The sequence below is a fragment of the Arachis stenosperma genome, chromosome 8, assembly GCF_014773155.1.
Source record: "Arachis stenosperma cultivar V10309 chromosome 8, arast.V10309.gnm1.PFL2, whole genome shotgun sequence".
NCBI classification, from domain to species: Eukaryota; Viridiplantae; Streptophyta; class Magnoliopsida; order Fabales; family Fabaceae; genus Arachis; species Arachis stenosperma.
Window position 1 is genome coordinate 21969060 of NC_080384.1, and position 16339 is coordinate 21985398.

General features: G+C 37.1%; 3 protein-coding genes across 5 annotated transcripts; 2 read left to right on the forward strand and 1 right to left on the reverse strand.

The window, feature by feature from the left end:
• The first annotated feature begins 875 nt into the window (after positions 1-875).
• On the forward strand, positions 876-4981 carry LOC130945096 (putative zinc transporter At3g08650). 2 transcript variants are annotated; one of them, XM_057873772.1, is made up of 6 exons: positions 876-1187; positions 1486-2209; positions 2492-2776; positions 2958-3086; positions 3511-3608; positions 3827-4981. In XM_057873772.1, exons 2-6 carry the CDS (start codon positions 1730-1732, stop codon positions 4635-4637), a joined length of 1803 nt encoding a protein of 600 aa, XP_057729755.1. In that variant the 5' UTR covers positions 876-1187; positions 1486-1729; the 3' UTR covers positions 4638-4981. The 2 variants fall into 2 exon arrangements, with proteins under 2 accessions (XP_057729755.1, XP_057729756.1); XM_057873773.1 differs by having other exon boundaries at positions 1547-2209.
• Positions 4982-9882: 4901 nt separating this feature from the next.
• On the reverse strand, positions 9883-14501 carry LOC130943585 (WD40 repeat-containing protein HOS15-like). 2 transcript variants are annotated; one of them, XM_057871519.1, is made up of 14 exons: positions 14316-14501; positions 13488-13633; positions 13004-13364; positions 12815-12909; positions 12674-12720; positions 12144-12294; positions 11902-11965; positions 11620-11778; positions 11414-11535; positions 11214-11288; positions 10885-10938; positions 10732-10805; positions 10538-10612; positions 9883-10364 (listed from the first exon to the last, which is right to left on the reverse strand). In XM_057871519.1, exons 1-14 carry the CDS (start codon positions 14374-14376, stop codon positions 10145-10147), a joined length of 1704 nt encoding a protein of 567 aa, XP_057727502.1. In that variant the 5' UTR covers positions 14377-14501; the 3' UTR covers positions 9883-10144. The 2 variants fall into 2 exon arrangements, with proteins under 2 accessions (XP_057727502.1, XP_057727503.1); XM_057871520.1 differs by having other exon boundaries at positions 13004-13372; positions 14316-14389.
• Positions 14502-15071: 570 nt separating this feature from the next.
• Positions 15072-15889, forward strand: LOC130943958 (MFP1 attachment factor 1-like). Its single transcript, XM_057872065.1, has one exon. It carries the CDS (start codon positions 15157-15159, stop codon positions 15628-15630), a length of 474 nt encoding a protein of 157 aa, XP_057728048.1. The 5' UTR covers positions 15072-15156; the 3' UTR covers positions 15631-15889.
• The last annotated feature ends 450 nt before the right edge of the window (positions 15890-16339 follow it).

Consider the following 16339-nt stretch of genomic DNA (forward strand, 5'->3'; position numbering starts at 1 on the left):
GTTAATTTAATATTTTTTCTTAATTTTTGTGATTCTCTTTATGAGTTCAATAGTTTATGAATTTAGTCACCCAAAAAATAGTTTATGAGTTCAATAGTGCTATAAGTATAACGAGCGTTAAATAATTAATTATTAGTTATTATTTTTAGGATTTGTAATTTCAGTTATAGATGATAATATTAATCAAGGAGGACTTGAGGATATTTATCTATATTTTATTTATTAAGATAAATCATAAAAATGCATCCAAATAATTTTGTTATTAATAAAAATATTTTTAAATTATTTTAAAATGTAACAAAAATATTAAAAAAGAGTACTATTTTTTCGTAAGTAGCAAACGTTATTTGTATTTGACAAATTACTGATGTATTTAATCCAAAATTTTATAAAAATATTTAGATAGTTATTTAAAAAACACATACAAAAAAATTGAATAAATTTTTTATTTATATATATATATTATTAGTGGTTGATAAAAAAAATATATACTTAACAAAAAATTATTAAATTTTAAAAATAAAAATATTTTATTTTTTTAATTATATTTATAAAAAATTATATCAAAATTTAATTTTTAAAATATTATTTTAAGAATATATATTTAATATTAGATATTTTTAACATATTTTAAAATTATTTAAAGATATTTGTATTAAATTATTTAAAAATATTTTTTATAATAATAAAATTTAAATATATTTTTATTAACAATAAAATTATTTGAATATATTTTTAATGATTTATTTTATTTATTATTTTATTATAAAATAATTATTCTAATTAAATCACAATTAAATTGATTAAATCAGTAAACTAATAATTAAAAATGGGTCTGATTTTCAGAACCTTCAGAACCTTGGTAAGAAGACAAGAGACAGCGTATAAGCTTGCAAACTGCAATGCGTTTTCTGCGTGCGTTAAGTCGCTGGTTTTCGGAACCCCTGAAAACTGAAATTTAATTTCCCTTTCCCTTTCTAGTCACTGTTGACAAAGCAAGAAGATAAACATCTTCTTCTCTCTTTCAATTCCTTCCTTTTTAACCTCAATTCTCATAATTCTCCCTTCTTCTACTCAATTAGGGTTTTCATTTTTTCCACACTCTTCTTATTTTTACCCTCTCACTTCTTTTTAATTCCATTTCGTATATCCTTTTCTCTGCCGCTTTGCAGCAATGGCCCAATCATGTATGTGATTCTCACTTTTCTTCACCTTCTGCAACTATGGCTTAAAATTTCCATCCTTTTTAGAGGGGGAAAAAGCTTTTTTTTTTTTTGGATTTTTTTAGAGGGATGGGGGGCTGTTTGAGATAATGACTGTGAATTTTTGGTGGGTTTAATTGGGTTTAATTGTATATGATATGATATGATATGATATTATTGGTTCTTCTTCTATTTGGGAAATAAATTACACTGCTTGTCCATATTATTAGAATTGGAATTTGAGTGTGTTAATAATTCCTTTTTCATTTTCTTGTGTGTGTAGGTAGGATGGCCTTAAATTGCTAGTACCCTGTATCAATTTTTAGCTGCATTATGCATTTCAGGTGACTTTTTCGAATTGCATTGACTTTGATGATGATATCAACAACTGCTTTCTCAATTAAGCTGGTTGAAGAAGCTTGTGTTGTGCTTCCTCCATTGGCTATGGAGTTGTAGCTTTTGGAGGATTTTGAGTTGGGGCTGGTGGCATAAAGAGTGTGACAGTTTTATTTGGGTAGAGGGGTTAAATGTTGCACATGGCTCCAAATCTGAAGCTTAGGTTATGCGTCACCTTGTTGTTTTTAGTCTTAAGCGTTCTTCTGTTTGGCATTTCAAACGCCGAATCTGAAGGAGTTTCACAAATAGTTAGATCTGCCCCGGATAAGGATGTAGGAGCCAATGTATTTGATGGAACTGGTGAGGGTTCCTTTAAGTTTGAGGATGGTAATACTATGAAGACTAATAGGAAGGGTGGAAACAATAGAGTTTCTATTTCTACAGTCGCATTATTTACATTGGCAATGGCAGCTGCCACTGGTTTAGGTGCTGTGCCCTTCTTCTTTGTGGAGCTTGATCCGCAGTGGGCTGGATTGTGCAATGGAATGGCTGCAGGTGTCATGTTAGCTGCAAGCTTTGACCTCGTACAGGAAGGGCAGGAATTTGGCGCGGGAAATTGGGTTGTCACTGGGATTCTATCTGGAGGAATCTTTATTTGGCTATGCAAGAAGGTGATAATCAATTTTTGTGTTAATCATTTCATATTATATCAGGGGAGCAGATCCTCACAGTAATAACTTTACCATGTCAAGTGTGAGATTTCAACATTGATTGACAAGGTCAGCCCTTGTACGATTAATGGAGGAAATCTACACTTGACATATACCAATTGAGAGGATCCATTCGGATTGTTATCACTATCTTTCTACTTTTAGCATAAAAGAAAGTTTATGCCTGGTGTAACTGTGTGCCTCTGTTTACTGATACTTCTTGTATAATCTCTCGGGTTTCAGTTTCTTGAGCAATATGGGGATGTAAGCATGCTGGATTTAAAAGGTGCAGATGCAGCTAAAGTTGTTCTTGTGATTGGAATAATGACTCTCCATTCTTTTGGGGAGGGATCTGGGGTTGGCGTCTCTTTTGCTGGCTCAAAGGGTTTTTCTCAAGGACTGTTGGTAACTTTGGCTATTGCTGTACACAACATACCAGAGGGATTAGCGGTGAGCATGGTGCTGGCATCAAGGGGTGTCTCTCCGCAAAATGCTATGTTGTGGAGTGTAATTACTTCTTTACCTCAGGTGCATCTTTAAAATCACTTTTGAATTATATAATATAACTTTGCTTGTAACTTTTGGTCTTTGATATGCACTCTTTGTTGAAGTCCCAAAAGAGTAGGCATATAATTCTATAGTCTACTGCAAATGTTTAACCTTGTCTTTGACTTTAGTTGCTTAACTTCTTATTCAAATGTTGATGCAGCCAATTGTAGCTGTTCCTTCATTTATTTGTGCTGATGCATTCAGCAAGTTCCTTCCTTTTTGTACTGGATTTGCTGCTGGATGCATGATTTGGATGGTTGTTGCAGAAGTTCTTCCTGATGCATTCAAGGTTATTAGCAATTTATTATTTTACACAATAGATATTTTCATCTGCATTGTCCTCTTTTTTGGGATGCGGGTGTCATGAACGAAGTCTCCTAAAACCTAAGCAATCAGGCTCATGAGATTTTTAGTAAGCTTGCAGTGACTAGAAATTTATGGCGGAAAGAAGAAAAAGGGACAAGAGAAGCCTTGAATTATTGATATGAGATGATTTGTTACATAATATAATTCTTTTCTTTATACTAATAAATACTTTAGGTCTACTTCAACTCAGCCTACTAGCATAACATCTCTATACAAATGAGGGATCCAAATAACTTCACTAGGAAGCATAAAATGTGCTGGGTGGGGATGCAAATGGGATCTGTCCGTCAAGTCCTACATGCTTTATAGATATGCAATATTAATTTCTCTTCCCTTTTCAATTTCAGGAAGCCTCAGCTTCACAGGTTGCATCAGCAGCAACCCTTTCTGTAGCATTCATGGAAGCTCTAAGCACCTTATTTCAGAATTTCACCCATGACTACAAGTGAGTTTGCTGAATTTTTTTATTTTGTTGAGGACAGGTTCCTATTGGGGTATCAACTGTATTATTTTGTTTGGATTCTGGCTTGGACAATTAGTATTGATCATCCATCCTTTGCTAAAATTTGAAAACAAATACTGCAAAATAATAGAATTTCTTTCGTATTCTGTCTGCTATCTTTTTCGTTTTCCTTCCCTGAATTTTGATTTCTTTTTTTACAGCTCTGAGGATGCTTCTGGCTTCTTTGTCTCACTACTTTTTGGCCTGGGGCCATTACTTGGTGGAGTTATCCTGGTTGCATTTGCTCTTGTGTTTCATCTCCAGCATGCTCTCCTTATGGGCACGGGTTGTGGCATTGCTTTTGTTCTTGGAGCCTGGCGACCAGTCCAGCTTATTTTGTCTTCAAAATTAGGACTTATTCCCTTTATGTTGCTCCTTGCAATGGGGGCTGCATTGGTCCATTTTACATCCTCAAGTGTATTGAAGATGGCATCCAAAAAAACCTCGGGTGGTGACTTGCCTACACTTACAGGCTTCCCACTTAGTGTTCACACCCTTCAGTCATTCATATCATGCGGTGCAGTCGCTTTTCACGCTTTGGCAGAAGGACTAGCATTGGGAGTGGCTGCACCAAAAGCATACGGACTTGGCCGTCACATGGTCCTTCCGGTCTCCCTACATGGGCTCCCCCGAGGCGCAGCCGTGGCTAGCTGCATCTTCGGTGCCACAGATAGCTGGCATGGTTCCCTTGCCTCCGCCGCCATAATCGGATTTATGGGTCCAATATCAGCAATAGGGGCTATCCTCACCGGTATTGACTATAGTGGCCTTGATCATATAATGGTTCTTGCTTGTGGTGGATTGATCCCGAGCTTTGGAACTGTAGTTAAGAGAGCCCTTAGTTTGGATAAGAGGAAGAGCACATGTGGCCTCATTCTTGGTATGGGGTTTGCTACTTTGTGTCTAACTTTCACTAGGTTGGTTTGCTTGCATACACTGTACTGCAATTCTGCACCTGAAGCTGTAAGATAAGAACACAACTATGCTTCATTTCGTGCAATATTGATTTCTAATGTTCCTGCAACTGCAATATGCATTTCTTTAGTTCAATGTCTCAAGACATAGCTTCACAAATTTGGAGAGATTGTCAATGAAGGATGTGGAAAGAGAGAGGTCAAAGATGAAATCAGATTTTCAATTGAGCCAAGTTTTCATTTAGAACATGTGCCTTATGTGTCATACACGAGTTTTTACTTGTATATATAGTTTTATCAAAGATGGAAATGGTAATTTTTTCTTCTTTTTAATCCTCTCTCAATAGGTGTTGTGACATATAGATCTGATATCGCATGGTGCTGATGGCCCATTCGCTAATACTATAGCATCTTGTGAATTTTGATATATCATCATATATGAATTCTCTTGTCTCCTTGACCATGTTCAACAAGATCTATGGAGTAGTTTGTTACTGTGTTAACAATACATAAAACAAATTAATTAATTGTATACCAACCAAATGTCTGACTTCACTTAGCAAGATCAGGAGGTTTTGTTCTGGTAGTATACCAACCAAATAAGGTGTTATATATGCACAATTATTTCCGCTAGTACCTATGTGAAAGTGCACTTGGTGAAATTGCTGCTGCAAAATTGGAATTTTCCTTTTCAATTTGTTCTGAAGTTAATACTTAATACTCCCATCATATTAATGAGAGTAGATTTTTGTGTTGGTTGTCTTGATAAGATGATGCTACAGAATGGGTCTTTTAAAAGACTAATTAAGTTATAGGTAGGTAGATGTCACTTGAAGTCAAAAAAATACATCCAAAGTTAACCGCAAGGGAACAATGTTAATTGAATGAGCTAAAAACCAAAAATGTAACGTGCACACCGAAATGCCACAAAATTTGGATCACACATTATCAATATCTCAAATCTACCCTTTTTCATTTACTCACTTATTTTGGTGCTACCTCAAAAGTTTTCTCAAAGTTATGACATTCGGATGATAGTAACAATAATAAGAAAAGAAGAAAATGAAAAGGACCTACAGAAAACTCAGAAGAAAAGCCTCTTCCAAGAACCCTTCACAAAAGGTTTAAAAAAGAGAGATAAACTACTTGGAAAACAAGCAACAACATGAGAGTGATTTTCAGAATCACTTTGATGATGCTGATTGGTTACTGCTCTGAAATTCCTCTTCCCTTTCCACCAACTTCTCCTTCTCAGAAGCAAATCCAATCTCCACAGTAGTTGTTCCTTTTGGCCAACACTTTGTGCTCCTGTTAACCTTGCCAACACCACAAAGGACATTCCTCCAAGGACATTGTTGATCATCCTCAGAACTAACACCCATACAATGTTTGGTACCTAAAGTTGCTGCTGAATCCCATGTGAGCTGCCCAAGTTAGAGCATTCAACATTATAGGTGGAGGCTTATTTGGGGTCCATCTTCTTCCTCATCGCAATCAACCCATTTGAGAGAGTAGTTCTGAGGTAGAAGGCATGGTTAGGAAAATTGAATATGAAAATAATGTTAAGTACGGGAATATCAATTTAGTTTGTAGGATTAACATCAAGAAAATATGTTGGAGAAAGTTCGAAGAAACATGAGATGAGGTGGAAAAAAACAACAGAATTGAATGAAGCTTAGACCTTACACACATTTTATTATCACAATTTTTTTCAAAATTTTTTCTTAAATTTCTCCAACTAATATTTTAACTCCGCCTATGTTACACTTGCGGTACATAGCCGGTCCCAAGCCCGGATAAAGGAAGAGGGTTGTGTTAGGTCTTCGGCAACCAACATAAAAATATAGCTGAACCCCCATGACATGAATCAAAGACATTATTGCGTTAAAGCTAGGTCGTTGCCCGGAAGCAACGCATCGTATGGCTCGAGTACGGTGTCAAAGCAAGAGCCGCTGCATCGGTGCCCGGATATAGTGTTAAATGAGCAAGGGTTCTCGCGTTTTCGTGAACGGATGAGGGTAAATAAGCTAGTTCACAAAGTAAAAGGTAAAGGTCGAAGCAACAGAAGGTTGAGATTTGGGACATGGAACATAGGCACTCTAACAGGAAAGTCCATGGAGGTGGTGGACACCATGACAAGGAGGAAGATTAACATTATGTGCCTACAAGAAACGAAATGGGTTGATGCAAAGGCTAGGGAGTTGGATACTTCTGGTTTCAAACTTTGGTATACAGGAAAGGTGAAGAATAGGAATGGGGTTGGAATAATTGTGGATAAGCAGTGGAAGAGGGACGTAGTGGATGTCAAAAGGGTGGGAGATCGGATCATCTCTATCAAACTTGTGGTGGAGGGAGGTGCTTTCCATGTGATTAGCTCCTATGCACCGCAAGTGGGTTCGGACGAACAACACAAGATAAGGTTTTGGGAGGATCTAGAGAGTTTGGTTCAAGGCATACCTTTAGGAGATAAGATTTTCTTAGGAGGAGATTTAAATGGCCATGTTGGGAGAGAAGTGACTAGATATGGGAGTATTCACGGAGGCCATAGTTTCGGGGTGATCAATGCCGAGGGTAAAACTATTTTGGACTTTTCTTCAACCTTTGATCTTCTCATCGCAAATACATGTTTTAAAAAGAGAGACGAACATCTTATAACCTATAAGAGTGGCATGACAAGCTCTCAAATCGACTTCTTCTTGTTGAGGAGAGTCGACCGAAAATTTTGCATTAACTGTAAAATTATTCCGGGAGAGAGTTTGACAACACAACATAGGGTGCTCGTCATGGATTTTCGCGTCAAGTAAAAGTTGAGGAAAAGATATTATACGAAGAACCCAAGGACGAGGTGGTGGCGGATGAAAGGTGAGGAACAAAGAAACTTCCTAAGACGGGTAGGAGAAGAGGCAAAGTGGGATGGGAACGGAAGCGCGAAAGAGATGTGGAGGGAGATGGCAGAAGTTATTAGAAGAACAGCAAAAGAAAGTTTTGGTGAATCTAAAAGAATAGGACCAAGAGACAAGGAGTCCTGGTGGTGGAATGCGAGTATACAAGAAAAGATAAAGATAAAAAGGGAATGCTTTAAAGAGTGGTATTTATGCCGCAATACAGATAATTAGGAAAAATATAAGGCGGCTAAGAAAGAGACAAAAGTGGCTGTAAGTGAAGCAAAAACAAGAGCATATGAGGGTCTCTACCAGTCTTTGGGCACAAAAGAAGAAGAAAAATGTATATATAGAATCGCAAAGAGTCGCGAAAGAAGAACGAGAGATTTGGATCAGGTTAAGTGCATAAAGGATAAGGATGGAGAGGTGTTGGCTCAAGAGGAGAAGATTAATGAAAGGTGAAAGAGTTACTTCTACGAGTTATTTAATAAGGGACAGAAGACTCTTCCGAGCCTTGGTCGATTATGCACAAGGGAAGAAGATCAAAACTTTGACTACTATCGAAGGATTCGAGACCTCGAGGTAAAAGAGGCTTTAAAGCAGATGAAAAATGGCAGGACAGTAGGACCCGATAATATCCCGATTGAGGTTTGGAAAGGTCTTGGAGAAAAAGGCATCAACTGGTTAACCAAGCTTTTTAATGAGATTTTAAGGTCAAAGAAGATGCCTGATGAGTGGAGAAAGAGCACCTTGGTACCTATCTACAAGAATAAAGGGGATATACAAAGTTGCGAAAACTATAGAGGGATTAAGCTTATGAGTCATACTATGAAGTTATGGGAAAGGGTGATAGAACGGAGGTTGAGAAAAGAGACACAAGTAACAGAGAATCAATTTGGATTTATGCCAGGAAGATCTACCACTGAAGCGATATACCTATTAAGAAGGATGATGGAGAGGTATCGTAGTAGTAAAAGGGACCTACATATGGTGTTTATTGATTTGGAAAAAACGTATGATAGGGTACCAAGGGAGGTCTTATGGAAGGTTTTAGAAAAGAGGAGAGTAAGGATCGCATATGTTCGGGCAATTAAAGACATGTATGATGGGGCCACAACTAGTGTGAAGACTCAAGGTGGTGTGACGGAAGAATTCCCTATTGGTATAGGATTACACCAGGGATCATTCTTAAGCCCATACCTTTTCACATTAGTCCTGGAAGTACTCACAGAGCACATCCAAGAGCCTGTGCCATGGTGCATGCTTTTTGCCGATGATATCGTCCTTACGGGAGAGTCAAGGGAAGACCTAAATAAGAAGTTGGAGTTATGGAGAGAAGCTTTAGAAGTGTATGGTCTGCGCATAAGCCATAGCAAGACGGAATATATGGAATGTAAGTTCAGTCTGAGAAGGGAAAACCCCAATATAGAGGTGAAGATTGGAGAAAACATCCTAGAAAAAGTTAAAAGTTTTAAGTATCTTGGGTGCATCATACAGGATAATGGAGAGATTGAACAGGATGTAAATCATAGGATCCAAGCAGGTTGGTCAAAATGGAGGAGTGCATCTGGTTTTATATGCGACAAAAAAGTGCCTTTAAAACTTAAAGGTAAATTCTATCGCACCGCTATAAGACCGGCTATGCTGTATGGTACGGAGTGTTGGGCGGCTAAAGGGGAGCACGAACATAAGCTGAGTGTGGCAGAGATGAAGATGTTGAGATGGATGAGTGGTCATACGCGATTGGATAAAATAAGGAATGAAGATATAAGGGAGAGAGTTGGAGTAGCACCCATTGTAGAAAAGATGGTTGAATCGCGTCTTAGGTGGTTTGGACATGTCAGAAGAAAACCGATAGAACATCCAGTCAGGAGGGTGGATGAGATGAAAGATGAACAAAGGGCGAAAGGCAGAGGAAGACCAAAGAAGACTATCCATGAGGTGGTCAAACGAAATCTACATGTAAACGGTCTCTCTGTAGACATGATACATGACAGAGCACAATGGCGTCGTTTGATTCATGTAGCCGACCCCACTTAGTGGGACAAGACTTTGTTGTTGTTCTCGTTCTCCAACTAATATTTTGCTGATATTTTAATTATAAATTTTAATAATATTATTATAAAAAAATTAATTTAATAGTTATATTAATTTATTTTTATTTTAATTGGTTATCTCAGGATTATAATAAAAATCAAAGGAAAAAGGAAGAATACTTTAATTCTTATATACTGTTTATGATGAAAAACTAATATAAAATTACATTTTATAATAAATAGACCATAAATAGACACGAGTCACATACATACATACATACATACATACATAAAATACCACGTCACCACAATCCCCCATGGCTCCGTCCAATCAAGAATCACACTGAGATTTAATTTTGAAAATCCAACAGATCACAGTCAGATATCCAAAAAAGAGAATTTGTAAGTACCATTTAAACGCACTTGGTAATTGTTTGTAACACAAAATAAAGAAACCATATACAACATTCTGGGCGTGCCAAAAAGCATTTAACGAGGCAAAAGCTACGATGGAAACTAGTTATTCTAATTCTACTTATAGTGGATGAACTGAGCCAACTAAATTACTAAACCATGTGCAACAGGAAGTAATAGTACAGGGGAATAAATATACTACTGAATAATTAGTAGCATGTTAACATTAATCTCTACATTCGGAAATCCAAGACAGTAACTATATTGTTTGAAAAGCAAGCAGCAACTTTATCCCCGTCCTTGTTCCAACTAATTTCAAAGATCCCACCATTGCCAGCATATGTTTTCACAATTTTTCCCTCCTTGACCGACCATATATGCATGCATTTATCCATCGATCCACTAGCAAGATACTCACCATTTGGGCTGAATGCAATTGAATATACAGGATCCCTGAGAGTTTGTAACAGAAAGGAACAAATCAAAATGATGGGATAACATAACATCGATTAATTCTAAAAATTCTAAGTTTGCACTAAGCCCGCATTTCATGTTAATAATGTTTTAACATTTGTTCCTCGTCATATATCAGCATATGTAACTAATGTATGTATTAATTTCCACACCTGTGACCATTTAGGCTGTACAGTACTTTCCCTAGTTCCACATCCCAGAGCTTTACCGTAGAGTCGAAAGAGGCACTGCTTAAAACAATATCCAATTAGAGGCGAAACACCGAAAAATAAATAAATAAACAAATAACTCAGAATGTCTCCACGTTAATTATAATAAACAGTAGCTCTTCTATAGGCATTTTTACCTTGCTAGTGTTAATTGTTGATTGGGACTGCTAGAACCAGAGCCTGCAGGGCTCCACCGGATTGTATATATCTCCTGAAGTAACATTGCTTTGTTAGGGCATAGATTCAAGGGGATAAATGGAAAGTGTACACATGGTCACATATTGCCATACCTTGACGTGTTCCTTCAAATCATGTATAAGCTTGTCCTGTTTCAGACTCCATATCTGGTTCATAGTTTCATAAATAGACAAATGGATACTCATAAATACTGGGAAGCACAATGATAGTCAGGTTTACACTTAAAAGGGAAAATGCCCATCTATGGTTTTCATCTTAAACAAATAATCATAGTCCCTTAACTTTTTTAATAAATCTATAAAAAAGGCAATATATCTAAACAGAACTCTCTTCTAATTAACTACCCCACTGCCCTTCACTGGACAGTTTATTTTTTATGAATACAAAAAGTATGCCAAACCAGTAATTTCCCATTGATTACTTTTGCAGTGTGATCGTCAGAGCAGGACGCCAGCAAAGTACCCGATGGATCCCATTTAATGGCATTAACTTCACCCTGAAACAACAGCATTTCAAACATTAGAGCAAGACTAAAGCAGTCATTGAATTCTCCAACATAACATTCTGCTTTTACGATGAAAAGTTTCTATGTCAACCAACTGATTGAGCTGGAAGTGATACCTGATGCCCTGCAAAAGTTTTGATTGGTCTATTCTCTCCAACTTTGCATACATATATCATATTATCAGTGGAGCATGTTGCAAATGAAACACTGTTCCGCCAATCAACGTCAAGAGTGGGGGCTGAAAATTTGCAGAAAATTATGATTATAAAGAAAGCCATAAAAAAAAAATTATTCACCAAAACGCATAAAAAGGCTAGCTTACCTGAGTGAAATTCAAATTGTTGTTTCCATTCCCCAGTCTTTATGTCCCATACAATAGCAGTTTTATCTACACTTCCACTAAGAAGATAATCCCCCTTCTTGTTCCACTTCAGGGAAAATATTGGACCTTTATGCTTGTTTAGCGTACTCTTCAACTCGCCTAAAGAATCTCAGATGCATGACTTCAATTGACATCATAGAATACAACTTCCATACTCACTAGTTGATGCATATAGATCATGACAAGAAACACATCTATAAAATAAAACAACAAAAGGCTCACCATCTTTAGTCCATATTCTTGCTTGCCCATCATAGGAACCAGTTGCCAATAATGTACCATCTGCCTGCATAACAAAAATCATGATGGAATATATTAGCTGGATTATAAGATGGATATACCAGTAAAGGAAGACAAAGATCAGGCTTTCAGCCAAATGGTGTGGTACATGTCCCACTAGAGACAGAGTTAACTCTATGAAGAAGCATGGCAAGAAGGCTACCACATTAATCCCCAAGACTCACATTCCAGTCAAGTGTTGTCACATCCTTGCTTTTTTCATTGGTTCTTCCTTTAAAATGCCTCAGCACCACAACATTTACTGGTTCATCATGCATGCAAGAGTTACAAGGTCCATCAGGTATTTTCCAAATTCGAGCCGTTGAATCACCAGATCTGCAATATTTTTTTTCCAAAAACTATTAGTTCAATCTCCAAACTTGAAATTGGTCAAGAGGGAGAAAGGGAAGCAAGGGGATAAAAGTCAACATTGTTTGCCACGTGCTCACCCTGCATAAGTAGCACCAGAAACTGTGCCAATCACCATACAAAATTATGGATAATTTTAATACCGAACACTTTCATTGCACTACTAATTTATGAGAAATCACCTTGCATTGTACACATAAGCCAAGTTCAGTTGGTTGTTCTATGTCCTCTAACCATATCAACATGAAGAAAAAAAATATTATCTTGATTCAAAAGAGCATGCCTAAAGGGAGTGGGAGTAGACAATGACAAGAGTGTGTTTTCCTTATGAAGTCATTATACTCACCCGGATGCGAGAAGAGAACCAGATGGATTCCATGCACAAGCAAAAACCTGTTAGGAATGAAATAGCTAATCATTAAGTCACATAACGTGAAATTACATAAGATCAATTAATGATGAGACGAGCAAACAGATGAGTCCAAACCTCCGATGTATGGCCTTCCAAAATTTTCACATCAGAAGATGGAATTTCATTATGCAGTGAAATGGAACTTTGGGAGATCTCCATGGGCTCAGGCCCTGCATGAAAGAAATACATTCACCCTTATCTGAGATGCTATCAATAATGACTGCTAACTAATGGGAAAACAGTAAATAAGGCATTTGTATTTACCTCCGCGTGCTTTACTTTCTAGATTTTCAACTGTAGTCTTGTCTTCATGATTCTCAGCATGGTTCTGATCTTGGTGTTGTAGTTCTTTCTGTTCACACTTTTCTTGTTCTCTTTCCTTATCTAGCTTCATTTTCTCCACACCTTGTTCATTTTCCCTTTCTTTCTTCTCTTTTTCCAATTCTTGAACGTGCTCCCGAGCATTGTCCTGAATTAAGTCATTTGTTATTTTGTTTGATTCATGCTTATTTTGACGTTGGTTTTCCTTTTTGGCCTTTACTATACTGTGCAGTTCATATGGGTCCTTTGTGATAAGATCAAGAGGCTGGATGAATGAAAAATCCTCATCCATGTCTGCATCGCTCTGGATACCTAACACAAACACCAATCAGCTTAAGGTCCTTAAGTATACATTATACACAACTTAATATCATCAATATCAACACGAGATAACATAAAACCCAATATCACAAAATAAAATTCTTACACCACTCAAGTTTGCTTCCAGCTCAAGATATTGAATTCCCTTCTGTATGAACGTAACAAGAGCACCAGGAGGGACCATGTTTACATCAATTATTGTTTTATCGATTCCTGCTTCATACCCAAATGCAAATGCTGAATGGGTAAAACCTGAAACAAGACAGTAATCAGAATACATGGAAAGAAACATGTAATTTGCAAAATAGTTAAGTTATTAATTACACATAACTTTAGTGGTGCCCACTCTTCGATTTTTTATTTTTTATTTTTTCAAATAACATGAACGAGCAATGATTATATACAACTTTTTCCATTTCCTAGCAAAAAAAAAAAAAAAGAAAAAAAGTGATAAATCCTCTTAATGGTGCAGTTAAACTTCTAACTTTAATTTTTTACCTAGCTCAAAACTTCGTTTACATTGGTATGAATTCCAATTCACATAATATTCAAGGATAAACCAATACAAGTAACTGATACTTTGAATTCAGATAATATTTAAGTACAGAGGATTTAGCATTCCTAAGAACAAACCGAGGATAATAAATTTGCATTTACCATAATATGAAAGAAGAATGCGAAAGTATATTATAAAATCTGCGAAATTTCCCTTCCAAAATCGCGGTTTTGGGATGATAATACGTACTAAGACATATACATGCTTGCGAAATTAACAATACTTTTTTTATTTTTCTGTGAAGAGTGATAAAAAGACAAACTAGGAAAGAAAAACCATGTGTAAGAGTTCCTAACACAACACAAAAATCATTATGTAAGAATTTGGGAGGAGTAAAATTTAAAAACAAAAAGGAAGTTGATTAAGAGAAAGAATAACCAGATTCGTGAAGATAACGGAAGACTAAGTAGTTCAACTCAGAGGAAGAGATTGAGATCATAGTGGTGGATCAGTGTAAATTTGTTGAGGTTAAATCTTCACTCTCTCCCAATGAACACTGAACACAAAAATTGTACTTAGGCTCAGAAAAGAGAGAGAAAGAGGTAGCGAGGTGGTGGGTTGGGGATCGATTGGGATTGGGATTGTAATCGGGTCGGAACCCGATATATGAATAGAAAGTCCGATTAGGAATCCTTACCCGAGTCAACAACACTCTTTGGCCCATATGTAATAAGGGTTGGGTTGGGCTGAAATGCTGAATAGCAATGGATTTATCTTTTTAGCCTTTTTCAGTTTTTCGAGAACAATTGATTATTAATTTCATTACACCAAATAAAAAGTGGAGTAAAAGAAAAGAAATGCAAAAATGTAGATGGTTGCACCACCACCGTAGATCTTACTTACAAGGTAATCTGTCACCGTTCAGTGGTCAATTCATTACCTCACAATACACCTTCCCCTCTCTCGATTCAAACGGTTCTCTCATTTAAATCAAAATTAATACCGTGATTATTTGAGTTTGTATATTACTATCAGGTCAAAATATAGATATTTAATTGCGTATTATTTAGAGTAATTGGATGTTTGAACAGTGTATTTAATTTTTTATTCTGAGTAGCCAGTAAAAACAAAATGTTAATTGATAAAAAAGTGTGATATGTACAAGTGAACCATCCTTTTCCTTGCTTACCCTCAAAAAGCTACTAAGGGAGTGTAAGGAAACACTTCTTTAATTCGAAATCCCAAATCTCCCAAAAACGAAAATTAAACAACAACAAAAATGACCGACCCGGAAATCGCACCCGCAACCCCATCGGAGCCGCAGCAAACCTCCCATGACCAACACTCCAACTCCGCCGCCAAGCTTGGCCCCGGCGGCATCTCCTTCAGCATATGGCCACCCACACAGCGCACCCGTGACGCCGTCGTTAACCGCCTAATTGAAACCCTATCCACTCCTTCCGTGCTCTCCAAGCGCTACGGCACCATGACTCCCGATGAGGCCTCCGCCGCAGCACGCCAGATCGAGGACGAGGCCTTCGCCGCCGCCGGTGGCTCCGCGGCCTCCGACGACGATGGAATCGAGATCCTTCAGGTGTATTCCAAGGAGATCAGCAAGCGGATGCTCGACACCGTGAAGGCCAGAGCTAACACCGGTGCCGTCGCCGTCGATAACGGTGGAGCTCAGGCCCCTGCCTCCGACGTTGCCCCTCCACCAGCCGCTGAGAGTGCACCAGCTGAGTCTGAAACCTAATCCTTTTGAGGATTATAATATGTTAGGGTTCCTTTGTCGAAGCATTATTATTGCTATATAAAATATTTTAATATTTTCTATTATGATCTATCTGTAGAACTATGTTTCTTTATTGTGCCACCAATCTCTATTATAAATTTTCACTTAGAACATCTCCGGTCCTTTTTTTGCGTCACTTGTGTACAATATGAGATCCTCCTTAATTTCGTTTTATCATTTCCCTGTGTGTTGGCACCCTGTTTTCTTCTTTGCTGTGAAATTTGGTGTTTTGTTATGCCACATGTTAATACTCTCGTTCATTTTTTAATTCCTTGTGCTTCTTCATCATTTTTATGATTAGAATCTGTCTTATTATTCCTGCTTTGGTTTAAAGTTTTACATATTCACATGACAAGGGGTTTTGTTTCTATAATTCAGAGTTGCTACTTTAGGCATTTTGGTGAATTTTAGCGATCTTGAATGCATGCTCATGCTTAGTATATTTTGGTTTCAGCAGCTTAAATATTTTATATGATTTTAATTATTGAGTGCTTGGTGAGCATTCTCTTGTTGGCCTATTATGGTTTCATGGATTTTGAATGGTCAGAGTGATTTGCAGGGACATTATGCTAATTTTGTGTTTTGATTACACTTTACATTTCAATTATCAGAGTGATCTTGAAAGGGTAGAATGAATTATGAATTAACTTAGTTTATACAATCATGATTC

Bases quoted from the DNA above. Each gene is read 5' to 3' on its own strand.
- LOC130945096 (XM_057873772.1), top strand. From the start codon at position 1,730: ATGTTGCACATGGCTCCAAATCTGAAGCTTAGGTTATGCGTCACCTTG. The intron at 2,210-2,491 runs GTGATAATCAAT...CTCGGGTTTCAG, and splicing joins TTATTTGGCTATGCAAGAAG to TTTCTTGAGCAATATGGGGA. The intron at 3,609-3,826 runs GTGAGTTTGCTG...CTTTTTTTACAG, and splicing joins AATTTCACCCATGACTACAA to CTCTGAGGATGCTTCTGGCT.
- LOC130943585 (XM_057871519.1), bottom strand. From the start codon at position 14,376: ATGATCTCAATCTCTTCCTCTGAGTTGAACTACTTAGTCTTCCGTTAT. The intron at 13,634-14,315 runs GTTATTCTTTCT...GTCTTGTTTCAG, and splicing joins CCGTTATCTTCACGAATCTG to GTTTTACCCATTCAGCATTT. The intron at 11,536-11,619 runs GTAAGCTAGCCT...GCAAATTTTCAG, and splicing joins ACAATTTGAATTTCACTCAG to CCCCCACTCTTGACGTTGAT.
- LOC130943958 (XM_057872065.1), top strand. From the start codon at position 15,157: ATGACCGACCCGGAAATCGCACCCGCAACCCCATCGGAGCCGCAGCAA.